The sequence below is a fragment of the Lepisosteus oculatus genome, chromosome 6 (genome assembly GCF_040954835.1).
Source record: "Lepisosteus oculatus isolate fLepOcu1 chromosome 6, fLepOcu1.hap2, whole genome shotgun sequence".
Taxonomy (NCBI): Eukaryota; Metazoa; Chordata; class Actinopteri; order Semionotiformes; family Lepisosteidae; genus Lepisosteus; species Lepisosteus oculatus.
The window spans coordinates 9,510,100-9,529,844 of NC_090701.1; the positions used below are offsets into that span (position 1 = coordinate 9,510,100).

Genomic DNA, 19,745 nt, shown 5'->3' on the forward strand with positions numbered 1-19,745 from the left:
AAGTTCTGTGATTATTTGAGTGCCTTCTTTGCAAAAAATATTTATTTCCTGGACACTGCCAGGTAGCCAAGGTAAATATGTATAATATATTTACTTCCCCAGACAGAAATTTGAAAACCAGAAAGGGGTACACTCAGAACTTATAATTTGCCTAGAGAAGTCAGCTTATGGTGATTCATTATATTTTCTAATAGATGTTTTGAAATGTATCATAGAAGATAGGGTAAGGTAAATAACCCCTAGATTCAAGACACTGGACAGTTTGTCGCCAGAAAAAAACATCTGAGAAAGCTTCTCAAACTCCAAACCCATTTTAGCTGGTGTACTTCATTATATTTCTTTGGTGAACATGGGTTATTTATTTCTGTGGCTGACTTGAGGAATGATTACTTTTCCAATTCAAAATTAAAAATGATTTCCTCTACCCAGGTGCTTCCATTGACAAAGTAAACCTCAGCGTATCGGGGAAACATCTTTAAGGTGCTTCCTTTGGCTTATGAGTTTGATACTAAAAGGGTTCCATATAGCTACTTATTTCTTCAGTTGTCTTTATTACCTTTCAAACAATTTTGACCCTCTTTTGTTTGACAGTTGCATGTAAAAAAGAGTGCCAGAAAACCATGTGGTGATTACCTAACTCTTGCTGTGAAGAATTTGGTCTTCAGTAATAATGCCACAAAGACACTTCAGCAAATCTTTATGATAAATAGCCAGCCTATTGAGGGGACTTGATTTCGGCACAGCACACTCTACCACTGAGCATTTTGTTTAAATAAACGTCCAACTGCTGCTGTGAACATTAATGTTTTTCATTTTCTTTATCAGAAATGAGCTACTGTAATGCCTTCAGCCAGTCAAGTACTGCTGTTGTCAGTGGACCTTTCCTGTGTAAACTCTTCCCAGGCATGACTATTGTAAATACTGTATATGGATTGTAATTTATGCTCTGCCTCAAAATATTATGGCATAAAGAGAAAAACAAGTAAACAAAATGAAAGACTGTTACCTTGAAGAACACTAAATCCATTGCATTCCCCCGAACAGCCTCATTATACTGCTGAATGAACATCTCCAGGCGCTCACACAGAGCCTCAAAAGAAGGGATAGGTTCATAGATCTTTGGAGCCTCCAGGTCTGCATCTTCAGGCTCATCCCCTGTAGCCTCAGGGGCATCTCTCAAGAAGTCAACAAAATAGGCTTCTTTGGGTGTCTTCTCTATGAGAGGTGCTCCATGGTCCTCAATGGCTATCTACACAACAAGGCATATACAGAAACATGCCTTACATTTTTACTCAAACAGATTTGATGGTTGGCAATGGAGCAAAATGAATTCCATATACTGTATCTGAAGCTGTAACTACTTTCAGCATTCATATCTACCGAGCTAAGGCTGGGGTTCGAGAATCACTGAAACCAGATATTGATAAATAACATAAATTACTTTCTTGTCCAAGTAGAATTAATGTTTTAATAGAAGTTTTTAGTTACATTTTTATTTTTTAGTTATTACCTGGAAGTGACATTAGTTATTAGACTATGTACTACTGCACAAAACCCTTTATCACAATTTCCTGATTGTTTTCATTAAGACATTGAAACGGACTTAATTTGGCCATTTGTAAGAAATTAATGAGCTTCTTTTCATTAAAACTTTGGTAAACATTTTAACAGTAACCCTAGGTAGACCCTATTATACTACTCTGATGACTGCATTGATCTTCATTCACAATTTCAGGAAATAACAAAACATTGCTCTTTTTATTAAATAGCTCATTTCTTTACTGTTTTGTTTTCAGCCACATTCCTTGAATTAATATATACTGTATCACAATACAAGACAACTTTGTTCTTTGTATGTGTAGTGTGTATTGTGAATATGTGTAGTGTATAGTATAGTCCATGTACTTATATGTACAGTATAGTACATTTATAGTATTTTGCAGAATGCTCTGTTAAAGCTGTCAAGCTCAGTCAATCAAAACAGGCACACTGAGTGAAGGAAACACAGCACAGCACCACAATGCGAAAGTTAGCCAAAATACTGTTCCTTATACAGTCATAAATATAAAAAATTCAGATTCATTTTCTGTTAATGTGATACCTCCCTGACTGTTGGAGAACAGCTTAATAGTGTCATATATCAAACAGCTTTTTTTCTGACACACATTTCAAAGTTATGAGGGACCTGAAGGTCCACTTGACTTTAATTTGTATTCTTTAAGATTTTTAACGCTGGCTTCATCAAAGACCTTGAGCTTGAAGACTTTGTAATATACCTCAGTGTATTTGGGTTTTTTTATTGAGCTCTTGGGCATTTTCTTCAGTCCCAAAGGCAAAAGTTCCATGAAGACACAATTGTAACCATCTGTCACTCAAGTCTGACAGCACATTTGGCAACATTTACTTTTTCAGATATCTGTAACTTGATACAATAGCAGGGGAACCACTAGTTCCTAATGCTAGAAATTACTATGTACAGGCAGGAAGAGATTGATAATCTTATTCACAAGATGGATGTTTGACTTGCTGCTCCACATAAAATAAAGGGGAACAGAAAGATCTCAAAAAACATCAAACTATCCTCCTACATAGGTCAGTATGCAATAGAATCTCAGGATCAAATATTCCCACCTGGGATGAGAACAAAATGTATCTGATATTTCATCATGCTGCCTATGGTTCCTTAAGGAAAAAACAAAACTGAAAACATGAGAGTAGTATAAAAATTAGGGTCTATCTAAAGTTAGGGTTAAAATGGCTACCAAAGACTTTATAAAAAGAATATTTTTTGTACAAGATGATTTTTGTATGTGACATTCATTACTAAAACACATTGTCCTACAAAATTAAAAACAGACACATCACATTTTATCCATGAAAGTATAATAGAATTGTATTTATTTATGTTTTATTTTGTGCACAAAATGAATTTTAATCATGTAGTGTGTCAAATATATAAGTCAACATTGCATCTTTTCTATGCATACTCCTTTTATGAAGGAAATACACATTTTGTGACATGAAAATTAATTAACTGTTTATTTCTTGGCAAAACAAATTATTAATTAATTTTAAACGAATTACTGTATGTATTGTACATTTCTACATGGCTCACTTGTAGCTATGGCACCTTATAGATTTGTTAAACATTAATAAATGCTATTAATAATGCAGTTTCATTTGCTTGTAATTGCAGCTTTTCTTGCTTTTTTTGCCCTTAGATTTGTTTCTGTTGTGTTGCTTATACTGTAGATGTAATACATTTTTGTCTAAGACTCACACACAAACAAAACATTTTAAACCATTTCAGAATAGATCCAAACTTTCAGGCAAGAATAGAATATTGGAATAATTACATTTTTGTCAATAAAGTAAGAAATTTAAAAATAAAAATTGGGCTACCAAGTCTAAAAAAGTAGAGATACGTAATCGAGGCATGCATACAGTAGACACGGCACTTACCTTGTCCATAGTTTGCTCAAACCATTCTTTGTCCTTCGGGTTGGTGAACCTATCCGCAATAACACGAGTGCACTCATGTTGGAATAGAGCAACCAGTATCTCTTCTTTCTGGCAGACCTCAGAGGTGACTGCAAGGATGCCCTGCCAGATCCTGCTCAGATCTCGGAGGTTGAAGATGTAGTGGAATTTAGCAGGTGTTGGCAGCATCTGAAGCACAGAAAAATACAGTCTTCAGAATAATGCCTTAATACCTTTATAAGACTGTTATATGAACACTACATATAGAAATAAGTTCTCAGTTTTAATTGAAAATTGTCGAGATAAATTGAGTACATTTTAATAAAGATAAGCGATTGGTGATCTAAGTAGACAGGAGATATATACTGTAATGGTCTGAATTTTAATACTTACTGAAACATGTTTACATGTTGAAGAAACGTTACATGTTTTGAAACACTCCACATTTACTTATACAGTAAATACACAGTTTGTCGCTGTATGAGCTTACGGTCATGATATTTTTAAATGGGACTTTATATCTAGATTCTACACAATCCAAACCATACTGACATAAGGAAAAAGCTGATAGTTTGTAAATAAAGTAGATTTGAAAAGAAAATGGGAAGATTCTCAGTTGCTGGCATTTTAGCTGCTTTGCTACAGCAACCCCAAATCAGTTCAGGTGCAAAATAATGGTTTGAATGATAACAAAATTACTGTAATCTTCACTGTCTGTAATTAACGTTGCTTAACTGGACTTCAGATTAAATGCATCTGCCTCTGTAAATTTCCTAAGAATTCACGCCACAAGACACACAGTGATATGTCAAACTAACCATGAAGACGGAAGTGTTTTTGAAAGAAATCAGAAATAAATTGGAACAGATGCACAGATGAGGAGAAATGTAACTACTCCTTCAGTTTTAGTGAAGCTCATCATACCAACAAGATACTATTCAGATTAGCCAAGCACTGTAGGAAAAAAAAAATGGGAAGCTTATTTAGGATTGACGGGAAAATGGATGGTCCAAAGTACAGGCAAATCCCAAAGAAACACCTGCTTGAATCAACCAAAAATCTAAAACTTGGTTGAAAATGACCTGATGTACAAAGGCAAAGCAAAACTAAACTGGTCAGACAAGAGGATAGTGAATGTCCTTGAGCTTCGAGTCAAAGTCACAACTTGAATCTGATAGAAAATTTATAGCGAGGCTAGATGATTGCAGTCGATCAACTATCCCCCAGGAACTTGTCAGAACTGAAAAAAATTGCCAGGAAGAATGGATACAATTACACCATCCTACTGTGCAATGTGCTATTCATAAATACTGACAGCAGTAATTGCAGCAAAAAATGCTTCCACCAAATACTGTCTTAGGTGGCTAAATGCTTATACAGTACTATTAGTAAATTTATTTTTGTATAAGATCTTTGCTGGTTTTATTGACATTCAATCACAATCATATATATTAATGTTCAATTTGATCATTACATTCTTTAACAAAGAAGTTCATTGGGAAAAATATAATTGTGCAATAATACAGTGTGAAATGAAATCTTGGCAGTGAAGTGAAGATTTTTAATACCAATGTGAGTGCACAAACTAAACACTTTAATGAGTGAAAATGTAAATGCTAGCAAAAAACACAAAGAAAAACTGAAAACTAAATTATGTTGATCACAAGTATTAACCTCCTATGATATCACAAGTCCAAATTAGTTCAGGTGCACAATATTACTGTAATATATACTGTACAGTATATATTTTTACTTTGGCAAAAGAATATCTACTGTGTATGCATACTGTATTTCTATTAATTTCTATTACTGTTAATACCTGGTATAAAAAGGTACTTCAGTCCAAGGTTAAGTGCTAAAACCACAATTCGAAATAGGAAATAAAACATGAAATGAATTTCACTATATTGAGTTCAATTTATTTTGTCACATTTTTTAACTGCCTGAGGGTGGTGTTGGCAATACCCTTGACACAGAAGTGTAGCTTTGCCTTCTGCAGAAAGTACTCTGTGATTCAAGAGCTTCTTTAGGGTCCCTCTTAGAGTTGTGTGAGGAGGTAATTTTGAAAGAGGCTAAAGAATTTAATATACTGTACATTTATCTTCTCTATGGCCTTGGAACATGATACTGTTTGAAGACTTTCCACAGCCAAAATGTACCTTCTTTTTAATTAATTCAAGGTCAGAACAAATTTAGAAAAAAACACAAATTTACAGTCACACTCTGCAAATGCAGTTAGGAAACGTATTAGCATTTTTTTACTATTACAGACCTTATTATCACAGAAGGCAATTCTGGTATGAAAACCCTGCTGATATAAAATCCAGAAAAAAGGGCACAATATTTTTTTGTAAACTAATTAAATTTTCCTTTGAGAACATTTTAAACCTCAAAATAAGAGTAAATTCAAAGTGGCGCAAGTAACCATTTGAAGGTAAGTATATCATAAAAATGAGATATGTAATTTAACTTTTCACAAACTGGCCACGATGGTGATTTTATGGTGAATCTAATCCTCCATGCTAAAGAACTGCTTAACTGCTTAACAATGAGGGGAGCGGTAGTTTTTATTTTTTTCAATGATGACCCACTTGAGTGGGTATTAGCAATCTACAGTGATGAAAAGAAATTATGTAACATTTTACCGATACACACATCCAATATAGCATACAGTCGCATAAGTGAAATAAAGAATCAATTAAAGTGAATGACAAAATGCTAATAAGGAACTAACTTCAGTAATTATTTTCGGCCAGGTTATCCAAGCATATCAGTAGTTTCAATATCACCCAAATGTTTTGTCGCTGTGTCACTCAAATTACATAAGAAAAGGGATACTTTTATTTTCTGGCACTGTTAAAACAAATGGAAAAAAAAGTATAAATGTGACTGTTAAAACTTAATTAAAACTGTTTAAGAAATCGAAAAAGAACAAAGAACTTTTTATATTGAAACGAATTTGAATTAAACGGTGTGAGTCTCCACCTTGGCTTAGCATCCAGGCTTTTTGGCAACCGATTCCCTGCCTACACCCTCTGAGTTACTTATATGATGTGAGAAGAGTAAGTTGATATAATGGCTAGATTATAATTAATTTACAGCACCTACTTCCATTGAATTTCACTTAATATACATTGTTTGCACATGTATCTAATAATCCATGATTTTACATGTACAGTACCTGCAGTACATCTATTTACATATGTTATTGTATTTCTTTATTTAAGCACCGGTATTCTAGGTAGCTGAGATGCCATTTTACTGAATTTTTAGCTTTGGTGTTGAATTTTCTAATTTGATGTCACTTTTTATGTTGACCTTATTAAAAAAGTAACAATGTTACAAACAACGGTTACAAATCAGTCACTGATTACAGTTGATTCTGGTCTGAGAGCACACAAACTGGTGTAGGACCAAATAACAAGTGGCTTTAGCTCGGACGTGATTTCCCTCCAGTGCTTTCTGTGTTACAGTACCTTAGTTTTAGTAGCCTGCCACACCCTACGAGTAGTGGGCACCAGAGACCCGGCCAGAGTGCAGACATCAGCAGGGAATCCCCTCTGCTCACAGAAGTAGCCCTCAGCCACAGTGCGGAAGATCTTGTCGATGGAGGAGTTGGAGGGCAGCGTGCAGTTGTAGACGGTGAACTGTCGTTTCAGACGCTGGGGGATGTCATTCCGCCCCCCTCCAGGGTGAATCATGGCCGCTGCAAACTGGATGTCGACCACATTGGTGAACTCTCCGGGCTTGTCCAGGTTATAGAAGCCCCTTTGTTCCATCAGCTGACGGACAATTTCATTAGTGATCTGTCAAAAGACCAGACAATATGAGCTCCACCTTGACTGTCAAACATGATAGACAAGGGGAAGTATACATATAGGCACTGCACTACATCAAAATTATTCTTTATGTCTAACCTTCATTGTGAAGGTTCTTCATTATGTAGGGTTATACTGTATATCCATTTACTGTTAAGCCTGGTGAGTTCACTATGGGGAGCAGAGGTCACGGGGTGGGACAAGTGACTGCTCTCTCTGGATGGGATCCCAGTCTATTAGAGGACAGTGGAGAGGGGATCAATTTAAAATGCCTAATAAATCCTAGCTAGTCCTTCTCTGGGAAATGGGAGGACACCAGGGCATCTGTCAAATGAAAAACGGGGAGAACACAGTATGGGAGAATGTACAGTTTATTTGAATGGGTCTTTACAAGCTCCCCTTTTCTCCCACCTCCCCTACACATGCGGTGTGGATTTGATTAGTTATTCTCAATTGCATCAGGAATTTGTTCCCTGTACAACCAGTACTGTTCATGTGACTGCAGAGGTAGAGAAACAGGTGAGCTCAAATAACAATAATAATAATAATTGCTTACACTTATACAGACCGCAGGGTGAGCTTAAATGGTCGAATTATCTATTCTTGTTGTTGGCATTTCTGATTTTAAACATGTAAACACCACAGTGATAAAGACTGAGGTTGAAACTGAACCCTGAACCCATTCGACAGCAGTACTAAGTACCATATCACAGAGAAGTCTGATATCTTGCATTCATTTTGTAAATAATCACACACTGCTTCTTCTACCATTGTTCTTCTTTGAAGAAAATAGCATTTTATATTTCATTTTTCCAACTGCTTCCCTGAAAGTGAAAACCTGCCCAAACAGCTGGATACCACATTAACAACTGTGGTGCAGCTTCATATGGTATCTGTTAAAAGCAGGGCTAGATGGCATATGGAATCTAGATGATTTAAACCAATTTTCCTCATGTATTTTTAGTTTAAATCCACCTGTAGCATGTTCCAAGTCTCTTAGTTTTTGGTCTTAACTTAGAACATCATGGATCTTACTGTAGGTAGCACAACATTCTTCATTATACAAGGGAGAGTGAACTATTCTCACAGTGCTTACAGATGCCCATGCCAGTGAGACTAATAAGTCATTTTTCAAAATAGTATTTGCAAGATATTATCTGATGGCATCAGTGTGAGAGGTGCAAAAGAACAAGCAGATGTTAATTATTAAGAATTAAGGGGAAAAATAAAAAGGAAGGAAGAAAGAAATTTAAAAAAATGCTTTTAGCACGACTTACATATAGCTTCTCCAGAAAGGTGTGGATATAAAAAACTGCATTTGTTTGCTAAATAAAATGTTTAGTTCTGTCACATCAAAATAATAAAGCAGACAAATTGCGCTGAGCACATCTCCAAGAGGTTTGTTTTGTGAGATAAATTAAAAAATCAAAAATAAAACAAAGCACTTTACTTAATGCATCTGTAGGGTAAAAAAATGCTGACAACATTTTAAAAAACAGATGATAAGCAGGATAAACAGGTCTGTGAATTTTAAGGTCCTGAAATGTTAGGGCTCCAGAGGTATATCTGGTGTTTACTAAGTTAACTTTTTGTTTTGCTTCTAAAATAGCCTCCTGAGAAAAGATAACTACCAAAATGGGGGCATAACCTTTCAGTAGCACAGCTGTCTGTATTAGATCTGGAATTGCTTCAAGAAATTTTACATTTATGTCTACATTTCCTAGTCTCTCAACAGACTTTGCACCAGAGCCACAATAAATAAAACTAAATAGCTTCTGGGCATTTGCTTTTCTTTTTTTCTATGCAGAAACAACAATTATGAGTAGGCTATTTCAATCAACTAATTTTAACTATTTTAGAATAAATCTACAAAAAAGAAATGAAATAATACAATTATTTTGGATATGTTCATTATATTTATTTGAATTACACTTCTCAATTATGTATTCTTCACATCTTTAAATCGTACTTGATAAACTCAATTTCCTTGTGCATCCTAATAATGAAGTGAAAAGAGCAATTATGTAAATTGTTAAGATCAAGTATTTTATCAAAACCAGATTAAATGAAAATGACTGATTTTGGTAATTATAGATTTTGGACATTTGTACATGCTAGCACAAAAATAATTTATACTGTTTAGTATATGAGGTGTACTGTTATGAGAAAAATCTTTGTTCTGATCCATATGAATCCATATTTTTGGTTGAAATAATATATTTGTCAGAGAAACTGATTGAAATAATTCATATCAAATTCAAACATGGCATTAGAAATACTGCATGTCCTAAGTACAGAGACACTAAAGAATCAATCATGGCTTAAAGGAATGCCCTACACCGACAAGCTTTACAAACTGAGCCTACTGTATTTAGTCTTGGACAGAGAAGATTACAAGTATTAAACATCCTCACAAGGCATTAACAAACTCAACCCAGCAGATTTCTTCGGAACACTGAAACATGAAACCGAGGCCACAAGTGGAAACGCATTGTGGAACATAATGTGGATGTGCATTTAAAACTGAGAATAGGAAGCACTTTTTCACCCAAAGGACAGTGGAAATATGGAACAAGCTGCCCAGCCATGTTGTTGAAGCAGATTTGCTGGTTTTGTTCAAGAAACAGCTGGAAGAGATAATTGAATCTTTTGGCTACTAACTCACAAAACAGGCCTATGGGCCAAATGGCCTCCTCTTGTTTCAAATCTTTCTTATGTTATCAACAATCAGTCACTCAAGCAGGAAAGAATAACAGAGTTCAGCAATGGCTATTAAGGTGTGGCTTGCTAAGACTTCCATATCTGCCCCATTGACCTTATCTGACACCAGTGTAAACTTGCCCATTTTAATAGGGACCCATGAGCACAAAAGAAGAGGAAACTAGAGTGGATTTAAACCTGCATAGCCTGTAGGCTACTATTTGATATACTTTGCAGGGTATTGAAGTCTGGAACTGCTCATGTATTTTATTTTTAATTAGTTTTGAGATTTTAGATTATTTCTTCAGTAACAATAAAACAGATTGATTCCTTTCCGACAGAATATTGAGGCAAATGTTGTGATGTAAGTCACATCACAAGGTATCTGCTTTAGATATTTGCTGCTCCAGTTATCAGTTCTTTTTTACTTTATCGTTCCCAATGGTGGTGTAACAACAGGAATGTAATGTAATTGTGTGTATGGTACTTTTTTTCTTCTGTTTTATTTTTATAAAAGAAACTGATTAAAACTTTGCTGGTAAAAAACAAGAGTAAATCTAAGGTTTAGCTTTAGCCTCAAGCAGTCATCTTGTTGCATGGTTTTGTGGCACACTCAAGGTTTTTAATAACGGTGTGTATTTCCAGAGGATTAGGAAGTAAGCATAACTAAATACACGAAGAAGCTTCTGCTTAGCCTCGGAATAGTTTTGGATGACAATCAAATTTTGATCCATGCAGACCTTTTCTACAGTAAGGGGTATGCGTTAAATTCAAAGCGAATAAATGAATTTCAATTAAGGCCATAGAGAATAAATACAGTATGAGCAATAGCTTCTTTGAATCATAAACCTGAAATTGAACAATAAATCAGGTTTCATGCAACTTGCATTGTTCAGAAAAGACCAAAAGAGCCCATGTCTAAATGTGGGTGCCAGTTCTTTTATTAGTTCAGGAATCTTGACATTTTTCATCTATAATTGTTAGTCAAAGGTAGTCAACAGTAGACCTCAGCACCTACCTGGTCTCCCCATTCATTTATCACTGGCATGTTGATGTCATCAATGAAGACCGTCATCCTCTTGCCTGCTGGGGGACCATAAGTGGTGCCCATCCTCTTATCAATGTAACTCTCAATGCTCTTTTGGAACATGTTGGGTAAGGTGGCAGAAGAGAAGTTCAGGCTTTTGGTCATATGGATTTCAGGGTCATATTTGCTTGTGTAACCCTAGAATGAAATGCACAAACATGATTGAAGACAATACTAGTAGCATAGACCAAATACGTAATTTTCAAATTTTACAAAATTGAACAGATTTAACATTTTATGGCATTTCAGGTTTGCCACAGTTTTCACACACCTTTAGAATAAGGGTTTATAGTGCTACCTGTTCTCAAGAGCATACTTCGGAAACGCTGCATCTACAGTATACTAACCTTCACCATGACAGTTTTTGCCGTTCCTTGCTCGCCAATGAGCAGCACAGCTTTGCCTTGTTTCATTATGGTCTGCATGAGGAAGTCTGTTCTTACATTGTCCACATTGGGGACCAGGATAGAAGCATACTCAGGAACTGAGTCTTTTGGATATATGTATTCAGGCACCTATAAACACGATTATATACATGGAATCAATAATTAGGTAACAAAGATAGAGATTAGTTCAATTAAATTCTTAAAACAAACATGATTGAAGACAATGCTGGTGTTTTCTGACAGCAGTAACAATATGCAGCATTTATCCAACATCTAAAGCTGTGGGCTATCAATGCATTGTGATTTGAATACTTGTGATTTTTTTTATTGCTACACTGTTCTTTGCTTCCAATGTGATATGAAAAGATATTTAATGCACATTTTGCACATGTACCTTTTTTGACCAATGTTCCCATTCTCCACTCTCATTCACAACAAACTCAAAAATAGTCTCTTCACCCTGTGTCACAGGAAGTTCCAAGGTTGCAGAGTAGGTGCGAAGAAAATTCTCAATTTTTGTCCTGTCTTCCAGCTCCAGAAGGGCTCCAATTGACCACATAACGGCAAAAACAAAGAGCCTTGCCACATGCTCTTGGCTGGTTTGCTTCTCCTCAGTGACTGGCAAAAGGCCCTGGAATTATCAGGCCATCATCATTAGCAGCTAACAATTTTCTGCTATAAAATGTTGATCTGAAAACTAGAAGAAAGCTATGGCCTAATCCTGAAAATGTTAAGTAGGACAATCATAACATATATAAGGAACAAGTAATGGGTTTATTCCATGCTGAAAATGCTTTTTCTTCTTTTTTTCAGCATGGAATAAACCTATTACTTGTTCCTTTGCAGCCTACGCATGCTGACACAGCTACCCACCTGAACTAATAACATATATAATATGACTAGCACAGAAGAATTTTCATATCAAGTGTCTATTTTATTTTTTTTAAATGTTGATTTAATGCCATCTATTAAATGGTTATAGACTTCGGTAGGCAAAAAAAAGCTTCAGAGAAAAGACCCATGTGTTCAAATGTGCAAGGTCTGAAATCAGTGAAGAGGCCCTGCAGTAAGTTCTGGAATTAAAGACAGAACAACATAATTCTATATGAACACCTGCATTTAGAATACATTGTCAAGACACTATTAGCTTTGAATCACCTATAACCAAACATCCTGATCACTTTCTCTGCAATTTACTTACTTGTAACAGGTCGATGGCTTGCTTGATGTACATGCATTCTAGGATTTGCATTTTTGGAGAAACAGCAGTGAAAACAAAATTTATTAGGTCCTGCAACAAGAAAAGCACACTTTTAGATTTCCGTTATTTTGATTCTTCCTAAAACTGTATTATGTCATGAAAACCATGAATGTTTTTTTTTATGGGGTTTTGAGCGCAGCTACAAAGTATTTTTAATAATAGCCATTCCCTTCTGCCACCTAGGGTCAATTAAATAAATTGATGTGGATCTCTTTATCTGGAAGGAATAAAACAATTGGGACAATTGGCTGACAGGTGTCTCTTCTTAGTTAATTAGACACCCATAAAAGAACTGTGAGCATCTTATCAACCCTGTCTTGCTTATACTTTTGTGTCTGGAGTCCCTAGTCGAAAGTCAAAATGAATCCCAAAAGCCTGTAATTCAGGCTACGTTGTAAAACCTCTCATCTGCACCAGGAACAGAAATGCCAAATTTGAATTTGTTTCAAAGTACAAAGATGAGCCAGGAGAGTTTTAGAACAAAAATTCTTGGACAGATGAAAAGAGTTTAACCTTTACCAGGTTTATTACTTATTAAATGAATGAGCTGAATGCTCCCCATCCACATTTGTATTTTTTAATCTGGTAACAAAATACATACAAATACAGAAATGATAAAAGCTGTTAGTATTTTGAAAAGAAAAAAAAACAATCTGAAAAAATTGTCATGTTTTAAGCATTCAGTCTCTTCCTTTGGTAGAAACAGTGACAAAATAAATGTTTAGAAATGTATAAGAATCTAAGACTTTATTAGGGAGTGCATTATTCTTTAAATTACTATTTAACTCTATTACAGTAGAATATTGCGAATAAGTGTTTGGACCATATAATTACGGAGTTCCTTGGATGTTAGTATTCTGAAGAGTCAGTAGGTAATGAATGGCCAGTTAAGATTTAGGCCATTAATTTTTCAACAAGTGACAAAGCTTCAGACATGAATTAAAACAGATATAAGAAAGACTGAAGACGTTTTTCATCAATGAAATTGCAGTGCACTGACGTGCATGTCTCAGGTAGAATGGCGCTTTGTGTTAGAGAGGTTTCTGACCTGGAAGACGCTGCTGAAGCAGTTCCACAAGACTTCAGACTGCAGCGGTGGGAGCTTCTGCAGCCAGGCTTTCAGAATAGGCCTCCAGTCCAGCACGGAGGAGCTCATGAACACCATGCCATTGCGCGAGACCGTGGCAGGGGACGCGTTGTCAATATTGTGAGGCTCAAACACTATTTTGCAGTTTGGCGCCATAGGGATGCGGTCTCCATTGGCCAGGGTAAGAGTCTTGTTGTCATCAAGTACTGAATTCAGATTTTCAATCCAAATGGCATCTACTGGGCCATCCAGTACTATCCATATGTGCTCTCCCTGAGAAAACACGAATGATTTGCTTTAAACTTTTTACTCCCCATTAGAAAAAAATATTCGTCATTTGATAAGAATCATTAAATAAAGGAAGAAACTGTTGATTTGTAAAATGATGTTGTAACAGATCTCTCCCTGAGTTGGTAGCAAGGAAATTTGCACAACATTTGTCCCTATAGAAGTGTCTAGTCAGTAACCCGAACACAACAATGTACTGTACAGTAGTCATCCAAACCAAATGTAGGCCCCTGCTTTTTCCCATTAGACAATTCACACCAGGTTGAACTCATTTGGCCAGTCTGCTAAATAATGTCTTCTTTTTAACCAGTGTCTGAACAAGGATTTTAAGAATGCAGAGGATTGCTATTACAGTATGTTAACCTGAATTTGTTTTTCATTTGCTTTTCTTTGTTTTAAAAAGAACTACTACGCTTTTTATATTTCGTAGTTAGAAAGAATTGGCACTGATAAGTGCATTTCAAACCACAACGAAAGTAAGATGTACAGAGTAACATCCAATTTACATCACAGAATAGATTAAATTTCCAGGTATTGTATATGTAGCACCATATTGCTTACATTGTCTGTGACAAAACAAAAAAAATGAGGCAACAAAACAAAACTCGAAGCAGCCCTATAATATTGTAGACAAGCAAGCTTGTGAATTGAGCTCTTAGTTAATAGAAATATTGTTCTTTACTTCAAGACAGATTTGAAGAGAAATACTAATGACTTGTTAACTCTGCATGCAGATCACATTGGAACATTTCTGAAGTGAAATATTTACTGCAGAACCTGCACTTATTCAGTCATACATCACGTTATGTATCATAAAGTCATCACAGTGACAATTGTGAACTCTCAACAACATGGTGACTAAACAGTACTTTCACAAAGTTCACAATTTTGTGTTAAATTTCAAATTTGTATAAGTTTTCGATGTCCTCAATTCATTTATTTTGTTATCAAGATTTAATGAGAAATTGGGACTCCTGTTCCCACCCAGAGATTTACTTCTCTCTCTCTGAAAGAATTGTGAGGGTCACCCTCTTGTTATTGTGTATGGCTTTTATACGAGAGGCTGTGCACAGCTGCAGCAAATTCCCCAAATCCCTCATGCAAATGAAGTGTGAGGAATGTCTCATCGCTGCCCCCTGGTGGCTCCACCCTTTTTCCACCTCCTAAACCTGGTTGCCCTGTTACTGATGTATTTTAAGCATTTCCATACTCCACATGCTCTAATCAGTTATTTTTCACAATGGGGGGAAAAAACATGGATTATGCAGTCGTTGCATTTCCTGAATTCACAAACAATTAATTAATAATAAGATGCAACATTCCACATTAATGTGTTTAAAGATTAACGATGAAGACCCAACTTCAATCACAAGTGTCAAGCTTGTAACAAAAAAAAAATCCTCTAACCTTTTTAGCCTTTAGAGTTTTCCTCCACAAAGTGGAGAACACACCATCTGTCCAGTCATTGGTCGCAACATCCAGTGTCCCAAACATCTGAGAGGCTGTGATGGCTTTGGGGTTCATCCTCATCTCCTTATGAGGGGCCCCGCAGTCTGTCATTGCTTTCATAAGGGTGAGAATACATTTCGACTTTCCTGCTCCACTGGGGCCCAGAGTCATCATACCTGCAAGGAAGGCAGGTGACTTCCAATTAATCGATCCATGTATCCATCTCTTGCCTTGCTGACAGATATACCGTGCCCTTTATGCAGAAATATCGAAGCACACATACAACTAAAATATTTTACCAAAAGCAATATAAACAAAATGTTGATCAAATATTTTAAAGCCACATGCCAATCACATTGAAATGAAAACATGTGATTGGTTAGCATGCTGTTCAGACCGAGAGTTATAATTGTTTCAGAACTCCTGTATAAAAGCTCACTGTCAATGAATGAAATACTGTTCATCCTCTTTACGGTCATTAGACATGCCTTTTGGCGTACCTGACGCAGTACCTGGAGCACCTGATAATTTTTGATTAAACTGACTCTGGCAGTCAATATATTGTTGTATACGTGCACTATGGCAAAGAAAAAATAAATATTTTAATTTCCAGAAATATATTTAAAATGTTATGAGTTCAGCAGTATGTATAAAATTAAAATAATTTATAAGTAGGGATCACTTTGAAACTAGAGGCCGATGTGGCAGATCTTCATGTGGATATATCCACTCTGTACTGTACATATAATTCAGTACAGTTTGATTGCCTTAAATGCTGTCTTTCTGGAAAATCTGCTGGCATAGCAGAATTCACCACTATCTGTGAGGTTCTGTATGTTTTCTGGGCTAAGAGATTCTTGAGAAACAGGGCTTGAGTACTGCTTGACACCTAAGCAGAATGCAATTCTGTTGTAATGACTCATTCATTTAATTATTTTTTTCTGATCTAACCAGGATACAGACTCTGATCCCCTTGATCCGGCTGTGGGTGTCCCAGTAAAAAACTAAAATTAGAATCTAACCATGACAATTACTGTACTTGCGTTCAGTACTTCAGCAGTATACTTGCACTGGTGTATTCTCTTTGTTTTATACTTGAAGAAATGTTGATGATTGTTTGTTTCTTTTAAATGTTCAATGTTCACTTCTTTTAAATTTGAATTTCAAGACATGCAACATGCACATGCTGTTTTTGAGACAAGCTTTCAGGAAATTAATCAATTTCAAGATATTAAATTTAACATTTGTCCAATATGAACAAGTAGAGGTCAATTCTACTGTATGTTCAAATGTAAAGAATAAACAATGTTTTAGCTTTGAAACCTAGTTTTCTAGTTAGGAGTTAATGTTATTCTCCAGGGATGGAGATAGTGAAGCTACTCCTTCACATACCCTACAAACAAAACATGTTTCTTTCTCCTCATAATAGCAATGGTTAATTTAATGATTAATTTACATATCATATTGTTGAATATGTAGAATTACTGTATACAATACTAAAAGATCAGAACAAACAGCAGTATATATACAGTAGGTGGACCAATAGGACTGAAATTGCCTTTCTCTCTTCTAGGGGAGAGCTTTTCGAAATTTACACAGACATTTCTCATTGGACTACTTCTTGCTTTCTCAACCCTAATGGAGACAAAATTTAAATTTAGTCTGAATATCACAGACTATGACTTGAAATCTATATTATCTATTTTGAGGGCATTCTTTGGTTCTTCCTTGAATCATTGTTGGTCTGTACGGTATTTGTGGTAATTACAGGGGATATTCAGATACTGTAGATGTCCTGGTATTTGCATCCCTTCAAATCAGAGGTCTTATCCTTTTAAACTGCAGGCCCATTGCCCAGTCTATTGGATAAGAGTATGTAATACACTTTCACAGCCACAGAAAATCAAATTTACATTACAGCTCTTCACATACAAATCTTGTGCCTTTCTTACTCTGCTTTGACCAACAGAAGTTCTCATGTCTCCCTGATTTCCCATTGCTCTCATTAAGGAACTCACTAAGGACAGCTGTCCTCCATTTGTCCTTCATTATTCAAAGCTGTTAACATAAGGCTCTTATTGTGATGGCCATAATCACATTATCAAAGGGACGATAAGCAATGTATTCCTAAATTTATTGATGTTCATCTTTTTACCACAAAATAATCTTTCTTACAGTTTTATTCTTCTGAAGTAATGTAAGCTGACAGATTTGCATACACATATCTTTTTTGTTCATATCCTGCATTTCTTGTAAACTAAAATCAGTTTACAGATTATTTCCCCTTCTGCATATGCCATCTAATTAAATTCCATTTTCAAAACCGATTGTGATTTTAATGTTTTTGCATATAATGCGAAAGCACTGCAAACACATTTAAACTAGAATTGAGGTGAAGTTTTAATCAGTCTCAGGGCCAGAGGTTCAGAAGCATCATCCCTTGGTACATGATTTAACTTAGCATGCCAGTCTGAAATGGAGTTGTTCTGGAAAGTCTGCACAGTGGGAATAAGACTCTACTTAAAAGTGAAACACTGTCTGTTTTTATTGACAGTTTAGATTTTCAGTCTTGATGATGAGCATATTTTAACATTTATAAACGTATTTTACAATTAAAATGAAGACCACACATTGTCTTGTGTTATAAGTCTGGAATTTTCTCAGCAGGTTTATGTATTAAGGACTCACAGTTGTCTGCAATTTGGCTGTGATGCTGTGTAGAATCCCTTTCTGCAATTTTTAATTTGATTTAATTAAATTTTGTCAGATACTTAACACATTATGCACCACACTATGTAATTGATTCCTGTTACAAAACTACCTACAATTCCATCGTACTTCATCCACCTAAAATTTATAACTGGTAACCAGTGACTATTATAGTGAAGTCAATTAACATTACATGTAAAATATTAGCAAGTGTTATTATGTATTATAAAATGTATCTATTTTAGGTTTTGCATACTAAATTCAATACTTTAATAGATGAAAAAGCATACATAAATGATTTAACGTGCTGTTAATTTTCAAGCAAACACTTTGTTGTCTCTCCAAGTATTACTGTAAGCTCAGAAGAAGACATCACATACTGTTCTTGAGAAATGTCTGTCTCATGGAGAGCAAGTTGGGGTATGCGAAAATACAAATTCCTAATACAAGAAATTGTATATGGCCAATAAAGTGATCTCTCGAAATTTGCTAGAATTGACTCGCTTTGCTAACAAATCCACATTATACTCTAGCCCTTCAGAATTGTTTGAACTAAGGTGTTCTTGTTATCCTCAAAGATCAGAAAGAAGAGAACAAAATAAAGGTTGCTTTCCACCAGGGGTCCTCAATTCTGCCCTTCTAGATGTCTCTAGAAACAATCTTCAGACCTATAGGGAAGGGTTAAACCCATAAATTCTAGTGTTAATTGGACCAATCTAAAGCCCTGGTTTATCTCACCTTGGCACAAAAACCAGCACGATAGAGAGGACTTCCAAGTTATACAGTATTTAAATTATGAGCAGAAAAGAAAATTACTTGCACACATTCAAAAATAAATAAAAAAGGTCAGTATGATACAGAAACCATTATGGGTTCTGTTCTGAAACCATTTATATGATTCCATAATTAGTTCTTGCTTTCAACCTCGATTCCTGGAGGGCCATCTAATTCTTCTATTTTTTATTCCAGGCAAGTTCTCAATTTCCAAAACAATCTTAATTTCAGCAACTTAAATGCTTTTCTCCAGGCATCAAAGGGTTTTTTAAGGAGATGTATTTGAGTCAAGTAGAAATCAAATGCAAATATGCTGAGATGTATTTCCATTCATTTTCTAACTGCTTTTTCCAATTCAGGGGGAGCTGGCAAGCAATGGGCACAAAGCAGGATACAACCTGGATAGGACTCCAGTCCACCGCAGGGCTCACACACAAACACCCACACAGTCATTCCAAGGCCAAGGCTAATTTTCCTACCAGATGACCTACCAGTACTGTATGTCTTTGGAGTGTAGGAGGAAATTCAGCAGGAGCAGAGGAAACTGACACGAACATGGTGAGAACATACAAATTCCAAATATAATAATAATAATTGTTTACACTTATATAGCGCTTTTCTGGACACTCCACTCAAAGCGCTTTACAGGTAATGGGGACTCCCCTCCACCACCACCAATGTGCAGCATCCACCTGGATGATGCGAC

General features: G+C 35.7%; 1 protein-coding gene across 1 annotated transcript in view; it reads right to left on the minus strand.

Annotated features, from left to right (window-relative positions):
• The window catches only part of dnah5l (dynein, axonemal, heavy chain 5 like), a 148,907-nt gene that overhangs the window by 66,552 nt on the left and 62,610 nt on the right, over positions 1-19,745 (minus strand). Inside the window, exons 47-55 of the mRNA XM_015354877.2 lie at positions 15,515-15,732; positions 13,781-14,092; positions 12,673-12,762; positions 11,866-12,102; positions 11,433-11,600; positions 11,017-11,223; positions 6,957-7,286; positions 3,463-3,669; positions 1,007-1,249 (exon numbers count right to left, since the gene is read on the minus strand). Of these exons, the coding sequence (XP_015210363.2) occupies positions 1,007-1,249; positions 3,463-3,669; positions 6,957-7,286; positions 11,017-11,223; positions 11,433-11,600; positions 11,866-12,102; positions 12,673-12,762; positions 13,781-14,092; positions 15,515-15,732 (2,012 nt within the window). The remainder of the gene's footprint in view (positions 1-1,006; positions 1,250-3,462; positions 3,670-6,956; positions 7,287-11,016; positions 11,224-11,432; positions 11,601-11,865; positions 12,103-12,672; positions 12,763-13,780; positions 14,093-15,514; positions 15,733-19,745) is intronic.